Raw genomic sequence first — 16,548 nt, forward strand, 5'->3', positions numbered from 1 at the left:
GGTTTGCCACATGGTCCCACCTTACAAACGTCCGTTGGAACCTTGGGATCTTAACAGGTTTCTGACGGCTCTTCAAAAGCCGCCTTTTGAGCCGCTGCGGGATGTCTCTCTCTCTCCCGTCTTTCTCAGAAGGTGGCCTTCCTGGTGGCAGTCACATCACTTCGGAGAGTGTCTGAGCTTGCAGCGCTGTCATGCAAAGCCCCCTTCCTGGTTTTCCACCAGGATAAGGTGGTTCTGCGTCCTGTCCCGGAATTTCTCCCTAAGGTGGTATCCCCTTTTCATCTAAATCAGGATATCTCCTTGCCTTCCTTTTGCCCTAATCCAATTCACCAGTGTGAAAAGGATTTGCACTCTTTGGATCTAGTGAGAGCACTCCGGTTCTACGTGTCTCGCACGGCGCCCCTGCGCCGTTCAGACGCGCTCTTTGTTCTTGTCGCTGGCCAGCGTAAGGGCTCTCAGGCCTCCAAGTCAACCTTGGCTCGGTGGATCAAGGAACCGATTCTCGAGGCCTACCGTACTTCTGGGCTTCCACTTCCTTCAGGGTTGAAAGCCCATTCTACCAGAGCCGTAGGTGCGTCCTGGGCTTTGCGGCACCGGGCGACGGCTCAGCAGGTGTGTCAGGCAGCTACGTGGTCTAGTCTGCACTTTCACGAAGCACTATCAAGTGCATACCTATGCTTCGGCAGACGCCAGTCTAGATAGGCGAGTCCTCCAGGCGGCGGTTGCCCACCTGTAAGAGGGGGCCGTTTTCGGCTCTTTTTATTGAGGTATTCTTTTACCCACCCAGGGACTTCTCTTGGACGTCCCAATTGTCTGGGTCTCCCAATGGAGCGACAAAGAAAAAGGGAATTTTGTTTACTTACCGTAAATTCCTTTTTCTTCTAACTCCTATTGGGAGACCCAGCACCCACCCCTGTGCCCTTCGGGCTGGTTGTTCTTTTGTGTACACATGTTGTTGATGTTGATTTGTTCTTATGGTTCATGGTCTTCAGTTCTCCGAACATGCTTCGGATTGAATTTACCCTAGACCAATTTATAAGTTTTCTCCTTCCTGCTTTTGCACCAAAACTGAGGAGCCCGTGGTCCACGGGAGGGTGTATAGGCAGAGGGGAGGGGTTACACTTTTTTAAAAGTGTAATACTTTGTGTGGCCTCCAGAGGCAGAAGCTATACACCCAATTGTCAATTGTCTGGGTCTCCCAATAGGAGCTAGAAGAAAAGGAATTTACGGTAAGTAAACAAAATTCCCTTTTTTGTCCCTTTTTGTACCTGCTGGTTGGGACCTTGCCTGACGACTACTATTTCCTGGATTGCAGCCTTCCATAGGCAGTGATCTCCTGAACCTTGCTGTAATTCCAGATCCCTGTACAGGGTTTAAAGAGTTTCGGGGTTCTTGGAATCCTGCTGAGTGGACAGCTAGCCCTAGTCTGTTCGTGACAGCCATCTTGAGTGTGGTCCCGGGCAGACGTCACACTTGGACAACCCAGAAACAACCACTAAACATTTCATTGAACCAAATTGTTTTATTCTGTATGCTGTGCACATTTGGTCTCTTACAGATCAGATGTAGATCTTGGACGTTCATTGATCTTCTAGCGACCTATCCTATGATCCACTCATCAGTATGTGAGACCTGGACAACCAGAAGAAGCCGCTAAACATTTCATGGAAATGCATTATCTTGCTCTGTCTGCTGAGCACATTTGGCCTCGTCAGGATCAGATATCACTGTTGGACCATCATTGATCTCCAATAGTCCACTCATCAATATTTGAGACTAGGACCATCCTTTTAACAGAGGAAAATAAGCCGCTGCCTCTGGTGGTTACTAGTATAGAGCATGTTAAAATCCATGGCTGAACATCTCCTGTCTAGGAAGAGTCTAGACCATATTAGCTGGTGGGCTGCTCCTGCCTAAATCATGTTTTATTCTTTATTAATAATAGTATAATTATAGAACGATTGTTCCCTTTTCGGATTCTTTATTGCTCAGTTACCTTTTGATGCCGGTTGGTTATTACCAGGCAGAGGAATCCGTTTTGTCCAGTACAGGAAAATCAGGGCTATGACGATGAGGAATAGGACTAAGACCAATGAAGTCACTGCAACCGCGGTGGTAACATGACTTGTCCCTTTAACAAATAGAAATAGTTTTTATTTAGGAAACGTTTTTAATCCAACTATCCTGGAATTATGACATACAGTTAGGTCCAGAAATATTTGGACAGTGACACAAGTTTTGTTATTTTAGCTGTTTACAAAAACATGTTCAGAAATACAATTATATATATAATATGGGCTGAAAGTGCACACTCCCAGCTCCAATATGAGAGTTTTCACATCCAAATCGGAGAAAGGGTTTAGGAATCATAGCTCTGTAATGCATAGCCTCCTCTTTTTCAAGGGACCAAAAGTAATTGGACAAGGGACTCTAAGGGCTGCAATTAACTCTGAAGGCGTCTCCCTCGTTAACCTGTAATGAATGAAGTAGTTAAAAGGTCTGGGGTTGATTACAGGTGTGTGGTTTTGCATTTGGAAGCTGTTGCTGTGACCAGACAACATGCGGTCTAAGGAACTCTCAATTGAGGTGAAGCAGAACATCCTGAGGCTGAAAAAAAAGAAAAAATCCATCAGAGAGATAGCAGACATGCTTGGAGTAGCAAAATCAACAGTCGGGTACATTCTGAGAAAAAAGGAATTGACTGATGAGCTTGGGAACTCAAAAAGGCCTGGGCGTCCACGGATGACAACAGTGGTGGATGATCGCCGCATACTTTCTTTGGTGAAGAAGAACCCGTTCACAACATCAACTGAAGTCCAGAACACTCTCAGTGAAGTAGGTGTATCTGTCTCTAAGTCAACAGTAAAGAGAAGACTCCATGAAAGTAAATACAAAGGGTTCACATCTAGAATCTAGATGCAAACCATTCATCAATTCCAAAAATAGACAGGCCAGAGTTAAATTTGCTGAAAAACACCTCATGAAGCCAGCTCAGTTCTGGAAAAGTATTCTATGGACAGATGAGACCAAGATCAACCTGTACCAGAATTATGGGAAGAAAAAAGTTGGGAGAAGAAAGGGAACGGCACATGATCCAAGGCACACCACATCCTCTGTAAAACATGGTGGAGGCAACATGATGGCATGGGCATGCATGGCTTTCAATGGCACTGGGTCACTTGTGTTTATTGATGACATAACAGCAGACAAGAGTAGCCAGATGAATTCTGAAGTGTACCGGGATATACTTTCAGCCCAGATTCAGCCAAATGCCGCAAAGTTGATCGGACGGCGCTTCATAGTACAGATGGACAATGACCCCAAGCATACAGCCAAAGCTACCCAGGAGTTCATGAGTGCAAAAAAGTGGAACATTCTGCAATGGCCAAGTCAATCACCAGATCTTAACCCAATTGAGCATGCATTTCACTTGCTCAAATCCAGACTTATGACGGAAAGACCCACAAACAAGCAAGACCTGAAGGCTGCGGCTGCAAAGGCCTGGCAAAGCATTAAGAAGGAGGAAACCCAGTGTTTGGTGATGTCCATGGGTTCCAGACTTAAGGCAGTGATTGACTCCAAAGGATTCGCAACAAAATATTGAAAATAAAAATTTTTTTCTTGGGTTTGGTTTATTTGTCCAATTACTTTTGACCTCCTAAAATGTGGAGTGTTTGTAAAGAAATGTGTACAATTCCTACAATTTCTATCAGATATTTTTGTTCAAACCTTCAAATTAAACGTTACAATCTGCACTTGAATTCTGTTGTAGAGGTTTCATTTCAAATCCAATGTGGTGGCATGCAGAGCCCAACTTGCGAAAATTGTGTCACTGTCCAAATATTTCTGGACCTAACTGTATGTAACTATATGAACAAGCAAAAGCAAGACTACGTCAGAAATACACTTCGTTCCAGAATTGGATTGGGATGGCTTTGTTCCCTCCAGAAATTGAAAAAACTATTAATATATTAGGTATTTTGCTGTATGGTGTCGTTCCATGAGCTGACTTTCTAGTGCAGTATCGGTAATGTATCTGAAGTTGGCTCTTCCGATACATTTGGTGCCACTTAATGGGGGCAGTCGTGTAATAACTAGTTTCACCTCCCAAGTGCGAATGCACAAATGTTAATCCACCAGCTCCATCTACACCTTTTGGACTATGTGAATTCAGGGTTTTTCAAAGAATTTTTGGAGCAGAAACTGAGCCTAAACTCTCTTAACCCTCCTCCAAACTCAAAATTTGGAGTTTCCAAAATTCTGAATTTTTTTATGAGGTTTTGGAACAAAAAGTTAGCATAAATATTGAGGAAACTCTCCAAGTCCTTTTCAAAACTACAAAAAATCCTCAAAAACATGGAGTTCCATAATTAGGAAAGCAGTTTGGGATATGATTGAAGACTTTAATATAAAACCTGATGCCATTTTTGAGCAGCATATACAAAACGATATTCAAAAAGAAGAGCATGTGGAGGATTCAGGTGAAAGTTTTTGCTTATGCCTAAACAAGTAAATCACCTGGTTTTGATGTTACTTCTGTCTCCGACTTATTAAACAGCTCTAAAAGAGAGAAAAATATAGAACAATAGGAATTTACCGAAACTTTACGTAAAGGTGTAATTGAGCCTAAATGATGACCTGACATGTAGCAGCATTACATCTCGGCCTGAGCTCATAGCACAACTTGTAGAGATGAGTCAATTCATTTCAAACAGAATTTGAATCAAAGTTTAGAAAAATTTGCCGGACCTGGAAAACTGAAATCATTTGCAATTCGCCCGCCACTATTTTGTACATTATTTTTTTTTTTTTTATAATTCTTTATTTAACTTGACATCATTAAACAAAATGTAAAACATGGAGATACATTGCACATAGAAGAATGCAAACAATTTCAGGTAAAACAAAATATAGACTGGACTGTCAAAAGTTTTTACAGAGCTACGATGGCCTCCGGGTCCCCAGCGGTTGGAAGACAAAACAGCCCAACCGAAGGAGAGAGAGTAAGAAAGGAAAAATCATGGGAAAGAGAGAGATGGCAAAGGATCAAAGAAGGAACGAATGAGAGGAAGAGGAAAAGCAGAGAAAGAGGATAAGGGGGGAAAAAAGAGGGGGCAGTGAGGGGGGGCAAGGTTCGCCCCTCCACACACCTTCATCCATAAGGTATCACTTTCTGTTTCTCAGTGTCTCCTTGTATTCATCTGTCTGTTGAAAAAGTCGAGCCAATAGTACCAGGTGGCCCAGAACTTCTCGTAAGTATCATGGATCGAAGACGTCAGGTCTTCCATATGCATAATGTTGTTAACGCTCTCAATCCACAGTGACACGTTGGGACAGGTGACTTTCCTCCAGTTAGGAGGAGCACATGAGCGGGCCGCCATAATTAGAAATCTCAACAGCGAACGTTTATATGCAGAAGCTGACATTTCGCTGTGCTGAAGTAGGTATAATGCTGACCCCATATCTCCCGCATACCCTGTTATTTTGCGGATAATCTGACTCACACCCGCAAACAGCTTTTGTATGGTTTTACAGAGCATTGCATTTATCCTGTTCAAGAGGGCTGCAACACACTCCACTACCAAAAGATGTGTAGGAAAGTACCCTCTGCCCTGCTATACCACCGACACATTGGATCCACTTAAGGAAACGTGTGTAAATGAGAGGAGACTCTGTACCAAGGAGAGAGAAGTTTGTAGTTTGCCTCCTGTAATCGTGAGCTAAAGGACGTCTTATGGGCCAGACGAAATATGTTGGAACGCTGCTACGGTGAGAAGGTTATACCTAAATCTCTTTCCCATTGCAGAATGTTGGGGGGAGGTGGCTGATCCGGGAGCAAGACCAACAGGGAGTAGTACATTGAGAGAGTATGTCTAATAGGTCCCGATGCTAGGCAAGTGGATTCATATTATCTGTCAAAAACTGCGTCCTAGGTAGTAGTGTGTTTATGTGTTTAGTGTGATCAACTTACGGATCCAAGCAAATTTTAGTGCGGGTCCAATTGTAGGATGAGCTTTCAGGGGGGGTGGGAAAAGCAGAGGCGGCCCAGGAGAAGGTGCATAGTGAGAAGTCTGAAGAGCTCTGTTCTATCTGGACCCACGCCTTATGTTTGTTTCTACAACAGTCAACAATCCGCGCCAGGTGGGAAGCCATGTACAGCTTGAGATTCGGGAGGCCAATACCCCCTTCAGCTTTGGGTCTACATAGGACAGCACGTTTAACCTTAGCTCCCTTTGTGGCCCAGATAAAGGCCGTTTGAATTGCATTAATTGTTTTGAAAAAGGCTGAGAGGACTGCGATAGGCAGAGCCTATAGCAGATATATTATTCTCAGAAGGGTATTCAAGATTTGGCACTTACCAAACAAGGTAAAGTTAGATTTGGACCACCTATCACAGGCTGCTCTTACAGTTTTAAGAAGTGGCGGGAAATTGCATTGGTGTAACATCAAAATGGATGACATAATCTGTATTCCTAGATAGTTTAACATTTGAGCTGCCCATTTAAAACTAAAAGCTCTCTTAAGGTGACTCACAAGTGGGGGAGGACCAATACCAAAGCCTCCAATTTTGAAAAATTAATCTTGAAGTTAGAGAGGTGAGAGTAGCTGTGGAATTCCGCCATTAGATTAGGAAGCAAGATTCTAGGGTTAGTGATAAAGAAAAGGAGGTCATCCGCATAAGCAGCAATTTTGTGTGTGGAGGAGAGAATTTTTACCCATTTAATATTCCCATTAGGCTGAACGGAACGTGTCTAAACTATTTTGAACATTAGCTCCTCACATGATCCCAGGCACCATGGTTCAAGCAGGCTCATGTGATCCCAGGTATTGTGGATCAAGCTCCCTCATAATGTCTTCCACTTATCACTTGACATGGTGTAGCACAGCTAATCTGGAGAAACTATCATAGGCTGTATAAAAGCTGAGTCAGGGAATGCAGCAGCCATTTTATGATCAGTAAGGATTGTGACAGATGGTCACAGCTTTGCATACAGCACTAGAGAGAAAAATAAGCCATACAATTCTAAATAAACATTACAGAAAGTGCTACAGCACAACAGTGAAATACCGCTGCCATCCGTTTACCAATATTCATATATGTTGAGGTCACCTTGACATTACTAAGGCTGTGTTTATGTTAAAGACCCCCAAAGATTGAGAAGCTATCCTATGGAGAAGGGATACTTTCAAGCTTGGGACAACTCCTTAGGGTATGTGCCCACGATCAGGACTCACTGCGTCCTGGATGCAGCAGGTCCTGACCTGGGGGACCGCGAGTCTTCGCATGAGACCGCAGCTGCTCATACCCACGATCAGGGTTCAGTGCGCTGCGGTCTCTTGCTTGTGTTCTCCCTACAGAGGACACGCGCAAATCCGCAGCAAACAATTGACATGCTGCGGCTTGGGATTCCGTGCTGTAGGTCAGTGTTTGCTGTGGAAAAAACAAGCACAGTGGGCATGGGATTTCTAGAAATCCTGGCCACTATGCTTATACTGTACAACGCAGCGTTTTGGGCGCAGCTGAATAATGCTACATCCAAAACCCTGCAAACACGGATCGTGGACACGCACCCTTAAACTTCAAGCTCCTGGAGAAAAGGACCTCCCTGTCCTTAATAAAAAATACTGTTCGAGAACTAATAGGTATACAACATTTTTCAATGTGTGATTGAAGTATATTACTGAATTACCAATGTAATGCTGTAATTAATAATCTCCCACTCACCACGCTCTCCGATCTTGTTTACTTGTATAGTCGTCGTTGTGCTCGTCTTTTTAATTCTGTGATTAGATGTCTGCACGTCACACGTATAATTCCTGGAATCACTCAGTTTCGCGAATGGAATTTCATATGTATGAGCCGAGCTGAATTCCTGAATATTTTGTCCCTCTTGATAAAAGGCAAACTGTAGCACTGTGTACTGCCTGTGGGGACTGAGCCTCGTGTGACATGTCAGGGTCAGGCGGTCACCTTCTGTCACAAACTGTGGGCTCTGAGTTATTGTTGGGAGTGAGAAAAGTGCTAGAAAAAAAGAACACAGAAATAAAGTCACACTGTCATAAGTGGTAAAAAATTAGGTTATAGAATATGTTTGAGGTCATACTGTATGAAAAGTGGCATTCCCATTTCCAAAAAGTACGAAAGACCAGGATATACTCTACTTTCCTCTGGATGCAGTATCTGTCTGTATCTGTTTCCTCCCTTTTAAATCTGTCATTTCCATTTTCAAATTGGTGCCCAATGATGAATGTCTCCATCATTGTGATCGCTTGGGTACTACTTCTGTGCCCTTCTGATCTGCTGCTAGACATTGCTGGTACGTGGTGCAAACACTGATACCAGCAGATGCCATGATGTAAGTCGATTTGCATAACCCATGACAGTAATTTCTCCCCTGTGGACAGGAGCCACGACAGGTGCCTCTTAGATGATGGCATCTGCAGCTCTCTTTGGCATGAAGGTTATGTAACTTGGCACCAGGCTGGCTAGTCAAAAGAAGCTATGACTCTCCCACGGCTCATGTACTCTGGTCAAAAATTACTGTCACGACCCATGGTTCGGGTGATGCTCATTGATTTGCACAGACTAATCAATAGGGAACAGTGGAGGTTGGGGGAACGCGTTCCCTCTGTTAGATCCTCTCATGGAGCTAATAAATACATGTTCTCCAAAATTAAACATCCCCATCCGCTATGTATGGCCTGGCCACCAGGCTTCCAACCAGGAAATACAGTCATATGAAAAAGTTTGGGCACCCCTATTAATTTTAACCTTTTTTCTTTATAACAATTTGAGTTTTTGCTATTTCAGTTTCATATATCTAATAACTGATGGACTGAGTAATATTTCTGGATTGAAATGAGGTTTATTGTACTAACAGAAAATGTGCAATGTGCATTTAAACAAAATTTGACCAATGCAAAAGTATGGGCACCGCAACATAAAAGTGACATTTAATATTTTGTAGATCCTCCTTTTGCAAAAATCACAGCCTCTAGTCGCTTCCTGTAGCTTTTAATGAGTTCCTGGATCCTGGATGAAGGTAGATTTGACCATTCCTGTTTACAAAACAATTCCAGTTCAGTTAAGTTTGCTGGTCGCCGAGCACGGACAGCCGCTTCACATCATCCCACAGATTTTAAATGATATTCAGATCTGGGGACTGGGATGGCCATTCCAGAACATTGTAATTGTTCCTCTGCATGAATGCCTGAGTAGATTTTGAGCAGTGCTTTGGATCATTGTCTTGCTGAAATATCCATCCCCTGCGTAACTTCAACTTCGTCACTGATTCTTGCACATTATTGTCAAGAATGTGCTGATACTGAGTTGAATCCATGCGACCCTCAACTTTAACAAGATTCCTGGTGCTGGCATTGGCCACACAGCCCCAAAGCATGATGGAACCTCCACCAAATTTTACTGTGGGTAGCAAGTGCTTTTCTTGGCCTGCCACTTCTGGGCTTAACAAGAACTGTACCTGTGTTCTTCCATTTCCTTACTATGTTCCTCACAGTGGAAACTGACAGTTTAAATCTCTGAGACAACTTTTTGTATCGTTCCCCTGAACAACTATGTTGAATAATCTTTGTTTTCAGATCATTTGAGAGTTGTTTTGAGGAGCCCATGATGCCACTCTTCATAGGAGATTCAAATAGGAGAACAACTTGCAAGTGGCCACCTTAAATACCTTTTCTCATGATTGGATACACCTGCCTATGAAGTTCAAAGCTCAATGAGGTTACAAAACCAATTTAGTGCTTCAGTAAGTCAGTAAAAAGTAGTTAGGAGTGTTCAAAACAAGAAATTGATAAGGGTGCCCATACTTATGCACCTGTCAAATTTAGTTTAAATGTGGATTGCACATTTTCTGTTAGTACAATAAACCTCATTTCAATCCAGAAATATTACTGAGTCCATCAGTTATTAGATATATGAAACTGAAATAGCTATTACAAAAACCCAAATTGTTATAAAGAAAAAAGGTTAACATTAATAGGGGTGCCCAAACTTTTTCATATGACTATATATAAAGCTCCTACACTCAACAGCCGGAGGTGTCACTCAAACATCCCACTGCAGTCCATTAATCTATCAATCTGTGATGAAATGGCACCTCACTGCCCCACCTTGACGTCTCTAATACATTGGAGCCACCCGGTACGAACTCGTCACTTCTGTTAATGTATGACGTTCTGCGCACCCAAGATGTATGTAAGGTCAGCTTGGCACAGTGTTACACTGACACCCCCTGTCCATGTGGCCAGAGGAAGACAGTGGGCAGTGCAACCTCTTGCGCGATACTCCACTCACTCACAACCCCGACAGACCATTTTCACTAGCGTGAAACAATGCTTGGCTAGTTCAGTAGTCTGCCACCAGTTCCTCATTAGATATAAGCCTGGTCCATTAGAAGGATTATATCGGGCCAGAAACCAGCCCAGGTAGCGGGTAATACTAAACCGAGCTCACAGCATGGGATTCGTGGATTGAGACAAAAGAGCAACCCAATATTAAATTATATATTTAATTTCCTTAAGGGCAAACTAGATTATACAAGACGAATTTACAAATATTAATGTTAAGAAATGCGGATGTAAGTAAGAGATAGTTTCCAGCAGATATACAGATGAATCGGTTACCTTGTTCCTTTATGATTAGGCCTGGTGCTGGCTTGGCACAGGGGAGGCGCTCTGGAGCCACTGGTGTCCTTGGGACTCCCCACACATTTACTGAACATGACCTCTCTGAGAAGAACCCACTCCAAAATGTCCGCTTCGGTTTTTATGAACTTATGTACCTCCCATGTACCACCCACCTTTTGACCTATGACAGGGCTGGACACGGGATGTTCCTCATATCTTCGCCCCTGAGCATCCCATGTGGAAGATATTACCATCATATTTCTTCTTATGATTTTAGCTACTCATAGCCTGGAAACATGATGGGTCTATGGTTTTTCCCTCCACTTCTTATTAATAATGGGTTGATTCACATGTCCTACAATTAAGGCAAAATATGTGTTACATGCATCCCGCTGCCGTGAAGCCGAAAATATGCTTGCCATATTTGTGGGAGTTAAACATAACCTAATTGTTTACATTTTTACACTGGAGCCAGACTGAAAAGTCCCCTTTTGAAGCCAGCAATCCCCACTTCCCTAGCTGAATTACTTTTGTCAACAGGGGGTCTGCATTGGCCAGGGCAGCTTCCTAGCTATTATATATTTCTGTCACCTGCCATTTGTTCCGAGATCTAGGTATTGTATTTTTTATGTGTCTTGGTGACCTCTTCTTGCTGCAGGTCAGGATGGGTGTAAATGTGTATAATTGGCAGTTGACTGGCATGAATGATATGCCTTATTCCTCACAACTAGAACAACATTAACAACCTAATGGCCTCCCAAATTATAGTGACCCCCCAGCTACACCCTTCATCTATTACTAAAGCATAGATACGGTTGTTTCCATCTGAGTTGATGCTGAGGAGGAGGTGACTTTGCTTTATGGATACGTGACGTTTTAATTTCCGATAACAAATGCAAAAATTTGTGTTAGTTTTGTTTTTCAGTTTTAGGACATGCTGTACAATGTGCAATACAGGGTAATATTGTGGTACCGTGATAGCCAGGACATGCTGTAGGAAGACCTGTTGGTACTGGTCTTAAAGGAAGGGGCTCCTTGGTAGCATGAATATGCATTACTCTGTATGGGATATGCTGTAAAAGCCAAATAGTTGGAGACTCCAAGTCCAAAGCAGAAATAAGACGTAATTTACCTTGAACTGAAACAGAGGTTTCATCTGAATGCTGATAATTGAGTAGGTGATGGTTGACCTGCTTTGTGCATTTGTATTTGCAACTCGATGTCATGTTGACATTCTCGATGTGTAATTCATCCTCAGAACCCCAGTCTTGTATAACTGCATTATTCCTGTAAAATATTGTCTGCTTTGCTGTATATCCAGGGTAATGTTGGCATCGAAGGATGAGGTCATCTCCTTCATAAACATTAGTAGGCGCCTGTAAGGTGACGAAGCCTAAGATGAAGGACAGTGTGTTTTTAGTAAAATCCACTTCAATACGAGATTGGACCATATTCAAAGACTGGTTTGGAAAACCCCTTTGGGTCATTTCAAGTTAATAAATTGTAACAAGTGTGCCTCTTAGATCTCATTTGGCCTACATAGCCCTCCATACAGAATAATGTGCCTCATATAGCCTTCCATATAGAATGATGGGTTCCACATATCCCTCCATACAGAATAATGGGCCCCACATAGTCCTCCATACAGAATAATGGCCCCACATAGCCCTCCATACAGAATAATGTGCCCCACATAGCCCTCCATACAGAATAATGGGCCCCACATAGTCCTCCATACAGAATAATGGGCCCCACATAGCCCTCCATACAGAATAATGGGTCCCACATAGCCCTCCATACAGAATAATGTGCCCCACATAGCCCTCCATACAGAATAATGGGCCCCACATAGCCCTCCATACAGAATAATGGGCCCCACATAGCCCTCCATACAGAATAATGGGCCCCACATAGCCCTCCATACAGAATAATGGGCCCCACATAGCCCTCCATACAGAATAATGGGCCCCACATAGCCCTCCATACAGAATAATGGCCCCACATAGCCCTCCATACAGAATAATGTGCCCCACATAGCCCTCCATACAGAATAATGGGCCCCACATAGCCCTCCATACAGAATAATGGACCCCACATAGCCCTCCATACAGAATAATGGGCCCCACATAGCCCTCCATACAGAATAATGGGCCCCACATAGTCCTCCATACAGAATAATGGGCCCCACATAGTCCTCCATACAGAATAATGTGCCCCACATAGCCCTCCATATAGAATGATGGGTTCCACATAGTCCTCCATACAGAATAATGGGCCCCACATAGTCCTCCATACAGAATAATGGGCCCCACATAGTCCTCCATACAGAATAATGGGCCCCACATAGTCCTCCTTACAGAATAATGGGCCCCACATAGCCCTCCATACAGAATAATGGGCCCCACATAGCCCTCCATACAGAATAATGGGCCCCACATAGCCCTCCATACAGAATAATGGGCCCCACATAGCCCTCCATACAGAATAATGGGCCCCACATATCCCTCCATACAGAATAATGGGCCCCACATAGCCCTCCATACAGAATAATGGGCCCCACATAGCCCTCCATACAGAATAATGGGCCCCACATAGCCCTCCATACAGAATAATGGGCCCCACATAGCCCTCCATACAGAATAATGGGCCCCACATAGTCCTCCATACAGATTAATGGGCCCCACATAGTCCTCCATACAGAATAATGTGCCCCACATAGTCCTCCATACAGAATAATGTGCCCCACATAGCCTTCCATATAGAATGATGGGTTCCACATATCCCTCCATACAGAATAATGGGCCCCACATAGTCCTCCATACAGAATAATGGCCCCACATAGCCCTCCATACAGAATAATGTGCCCCACATAGCCCTCCATACAGAATAATGGGCCCCACATAGCCCTCCATACAGAATAATGGACCCCACATAGCCCTCCATACAGAATAATGGGCCCCACATAGCCCTCCATACAGAATAATGGACCCCACATAGCCCTCCATACAGAATAATGGGCCCCACATAGTCCTCCATACAGAATAATGGACCCCACATAGCCCTCCATACAGAATAATGGGCCCCACATAGCCCTCCATACAGAATAATGGACCCCACATAGCCCTCCATACAGAATAATGGGCCCCACATAGCCCTCCATACAGAATAATGGACCCCACATAGCCCTCCATACAGAATAATGGGCCCCACATAGCCCTCCATACAGAATAATGGACCCCACATAGCCCTCCATACAGAATAATGGGCCCCACATAGTCCTCCATACAGAATAATGGGCCCCACATAGTCCTCCATACAGAATAATGTGCCCCACATAGCCCTCCATACAGAATAATGTGCCCCACATAGCCCTCCATATAGAATGATGGGTTCCACATAGCCCTCCATACAGAATAATGGGCCCCACATAGTCCTCCATACAGAATAATGGGCCCCACATAGTCCTCCATACAGAATAATGGGCCCCACATAGCCCTCCATATAGAATGATGGGTTCCACATAGTCCTCCATACAGAATAATGGGCCCCACATAGCCCTCCATACAGAATAATGGGCCCCACATAGCCCTCCATACAGAATAATGAGCCCCACATAGTCCTCCATACAGAATAATGGGCCCCACATAGTCCTCCATACAGAATAATGGGCCCCACATAGTCCTCCATACAGAATAATGGCCCCACATAGCCCTCCATACAGAATAATGTGCCCCACATAGTCCTCCATACAGAATAATGGGCCCCACATAGTCCTCCATACAGAATAATGGGCCCCACATAGTCCTCCATACAGAATAATGGCCCCACATAGCCCTCAATACAGAATAATGGGCCCCACATAGTCCTCCATACAGAATAATGGGCCCCACATAGCCCTCCATACAGAATAATGGGCCCCACATAGCCCTCCCTACAGAATAATGTGCCCCACATAGCCCTCCATACAGAATAATGGGCCCTACATAGTCCTCCATACAGAATAATGGACCCCACATAGCCCTCCATACAGAATAATGTGCCCCACATAGTCCTCCATACAGAATAATGGGCCCCACATAGTCCTCCATACAGAATAATGGGCCCCACATAGTCCTCCATACAGAATAATGGCCCCACATAGCCCTCCATACAGAATAATGGGCCCCACATAGTCCTCCATACAGAATAATGGGCCCCACATAGCCCTCCATACAGAATAATGGGCCCCACATAGCCCTCCCTACAGAATAATGTGCCCCACATAGCCCTCCATACAGAATAATGGGCCCTACATAGTCCTCCATACAGAATAATGGGCCCCACATAGCCCTCCATACAGAATAATGGCCCCACATAGTCCTCCATACAGAATAATGGGCCCCACATAGTCCTCCATACAGAATAATGGGCCCCACATAGTCTTCCTTACAGAATAATGGGCCCCACATAGCCCTCCATACAGAATAATGGGCCCCACATAGCCCTCCATATAGAATGATGGGTTCCACATAGTCCTCCATACAGAATAATGGGCCCCACATAGTCCTCCATACAGAATAATGGGCCCCACATAGTCCTCCATACAGAATAATGGGCCCCACATAGTCCTCCTTACAGAATAATGGGCCCCACATAGCCCTCCATACAGAATAATGGGCCCCACATAGCCCTCCATACAGAATAATGGGCCCCACATAGCCCTCCATACAGAATAATGGGCCCCACATAGCCCTCCATACAGAATAATGGGCCCCACATATCCCTCCATACAGAATAATGGGCCCCACATAGCCCTCCATACAGAATAATGGGCCCCACATAGCCCTCCATACAGAATAATGGACCCCACATAGCCCTCCATACAGAATAATGGGCCCCACATAGCCCTCCATACAGAATAATGGGCCCCACATAGTCCTCCATACAGATTAATGGGCCCCACATAGTCCTCCATACAGAATAATGTGCCCCACATAGTCCTCCATACAGAATAATGTGCCCCACATAGCCTTCCATATAGAATGATGGGTTCCACATATCCCTCCATACAGAATAATGGGCCCCACATAGTCCTCCATACAGAATAATGGCCCCACATAGCCCTCCATACAGAATAATGTGCCCCACATAGCCCTCCATACAGAATAATGGGCCCCACATAGCCCTCCATACAGAATAATGGACCCCACATAGCCCTCCATACAGAATAATGGGCCCCACATAGCCCTCCATACAGAATAATGGACCCCACATAGCCCTCCATACAGAATAATGGGCCCCACATAGCCCTCCATACAGAATAATGGGCCCCACATAGTCCTCCATACAGAATAATGGGCCCCACATAGTCCTCCATACAGAATAATGTGCCCCACATAGCCCTCCATACAGAATAATGTGCCCCACATAGCCCTCCATATAGAATGATGGGTTCCACATAGCCCTCCATACAGAATAATGGGCCCCACATAGTCCTCCATACAGAATAATGGGCCCCACATAGTCCTCCATACAGAATAATGGGCCCCACATAGCCCTCCATATAGAATGATGGGTTCCACATAGTCCTCCATACAGAATAATGGGCCCCACATAGCCCTCCATACAGAATAATGGGCCCCACATAGCCCTCCATACAGAATAATGAGCCCCACATAGTCCTCCATACAGAATAATGGGCCCCACATAGTCCTCCATACAGAATAATGGGCCCCACATAGTCCTCCATACAGAATAATGGCCCCACATAGCCCTCCATACAGAATAATGTGCCCCACATAGTCCTCCATACAGAATAATGGGCCCCACATAGTCCTCCATACAGAATAATGGGCCCCACATAGTCCTCCATACAGAATAATGGCCCCACATAGCCCTCAATACAGAATAATGGGCCCCACA

General features: G+C 44.4%; 2 protein-coding genes across 2 annotated transcripts in view; one reads left to right on the forward strand and one right to left on the reverse strand.

The window, feature by feature from the left end:
* Positions 1-16,548, forward strand: part of LOC142258166 (methyltransferase-like protein 25B) — a 114,641-nt gene that overhangs the window by 80,065 nt on the left and 18,028 nt on the right. The gene's annotated exons all lie outside the window — the stretch shown is intronic.
* LOC142257607 (Fc receptor-like protein 3) overlaps positions 1-16,548 on the reverse strand; it is a 46,640-nt gene that overhangs the window by 22,763 nt on the left and 7,329 nt on the right. The window contains exons 3-6 of the mRNA XM_075329745.1: positions 11,780-12,040; positions 7,727-8,023; positions 4,519-4,560; positions 1,997-2,131 (exon numbers count right to left, since the gene is read on the reverse strand). Coding sequence (XP_075185860.1) covers positions 1,997-2,131; positions 4,519-4,560; positions 7,727-8,023; positions 11,780-12,040 — 735 coding nt within the window. The remainder of the gene's footprint in view (positions 1-1,996; positions 2,132-4,518; positions 4,561-7,726; positions 8,024-11,779; positions 12,041-16,548) is intronic.

Source organism: Anomaloglossus baeobatrachus, chromosome 12 (assembly GCF_048569485.1).
Source record: "Anomaloglossus baeobatrachus isolate aAnoBae1 chromosome 12, aAnoBae1.hap1, whole genome shotgun sequence".
NCBI lineage: Eukaryota > Metazoa > Chordata > Amphibia > Anura > Aromobatidae > Anomaloglossus > Anomaloglossus baeobatrachus.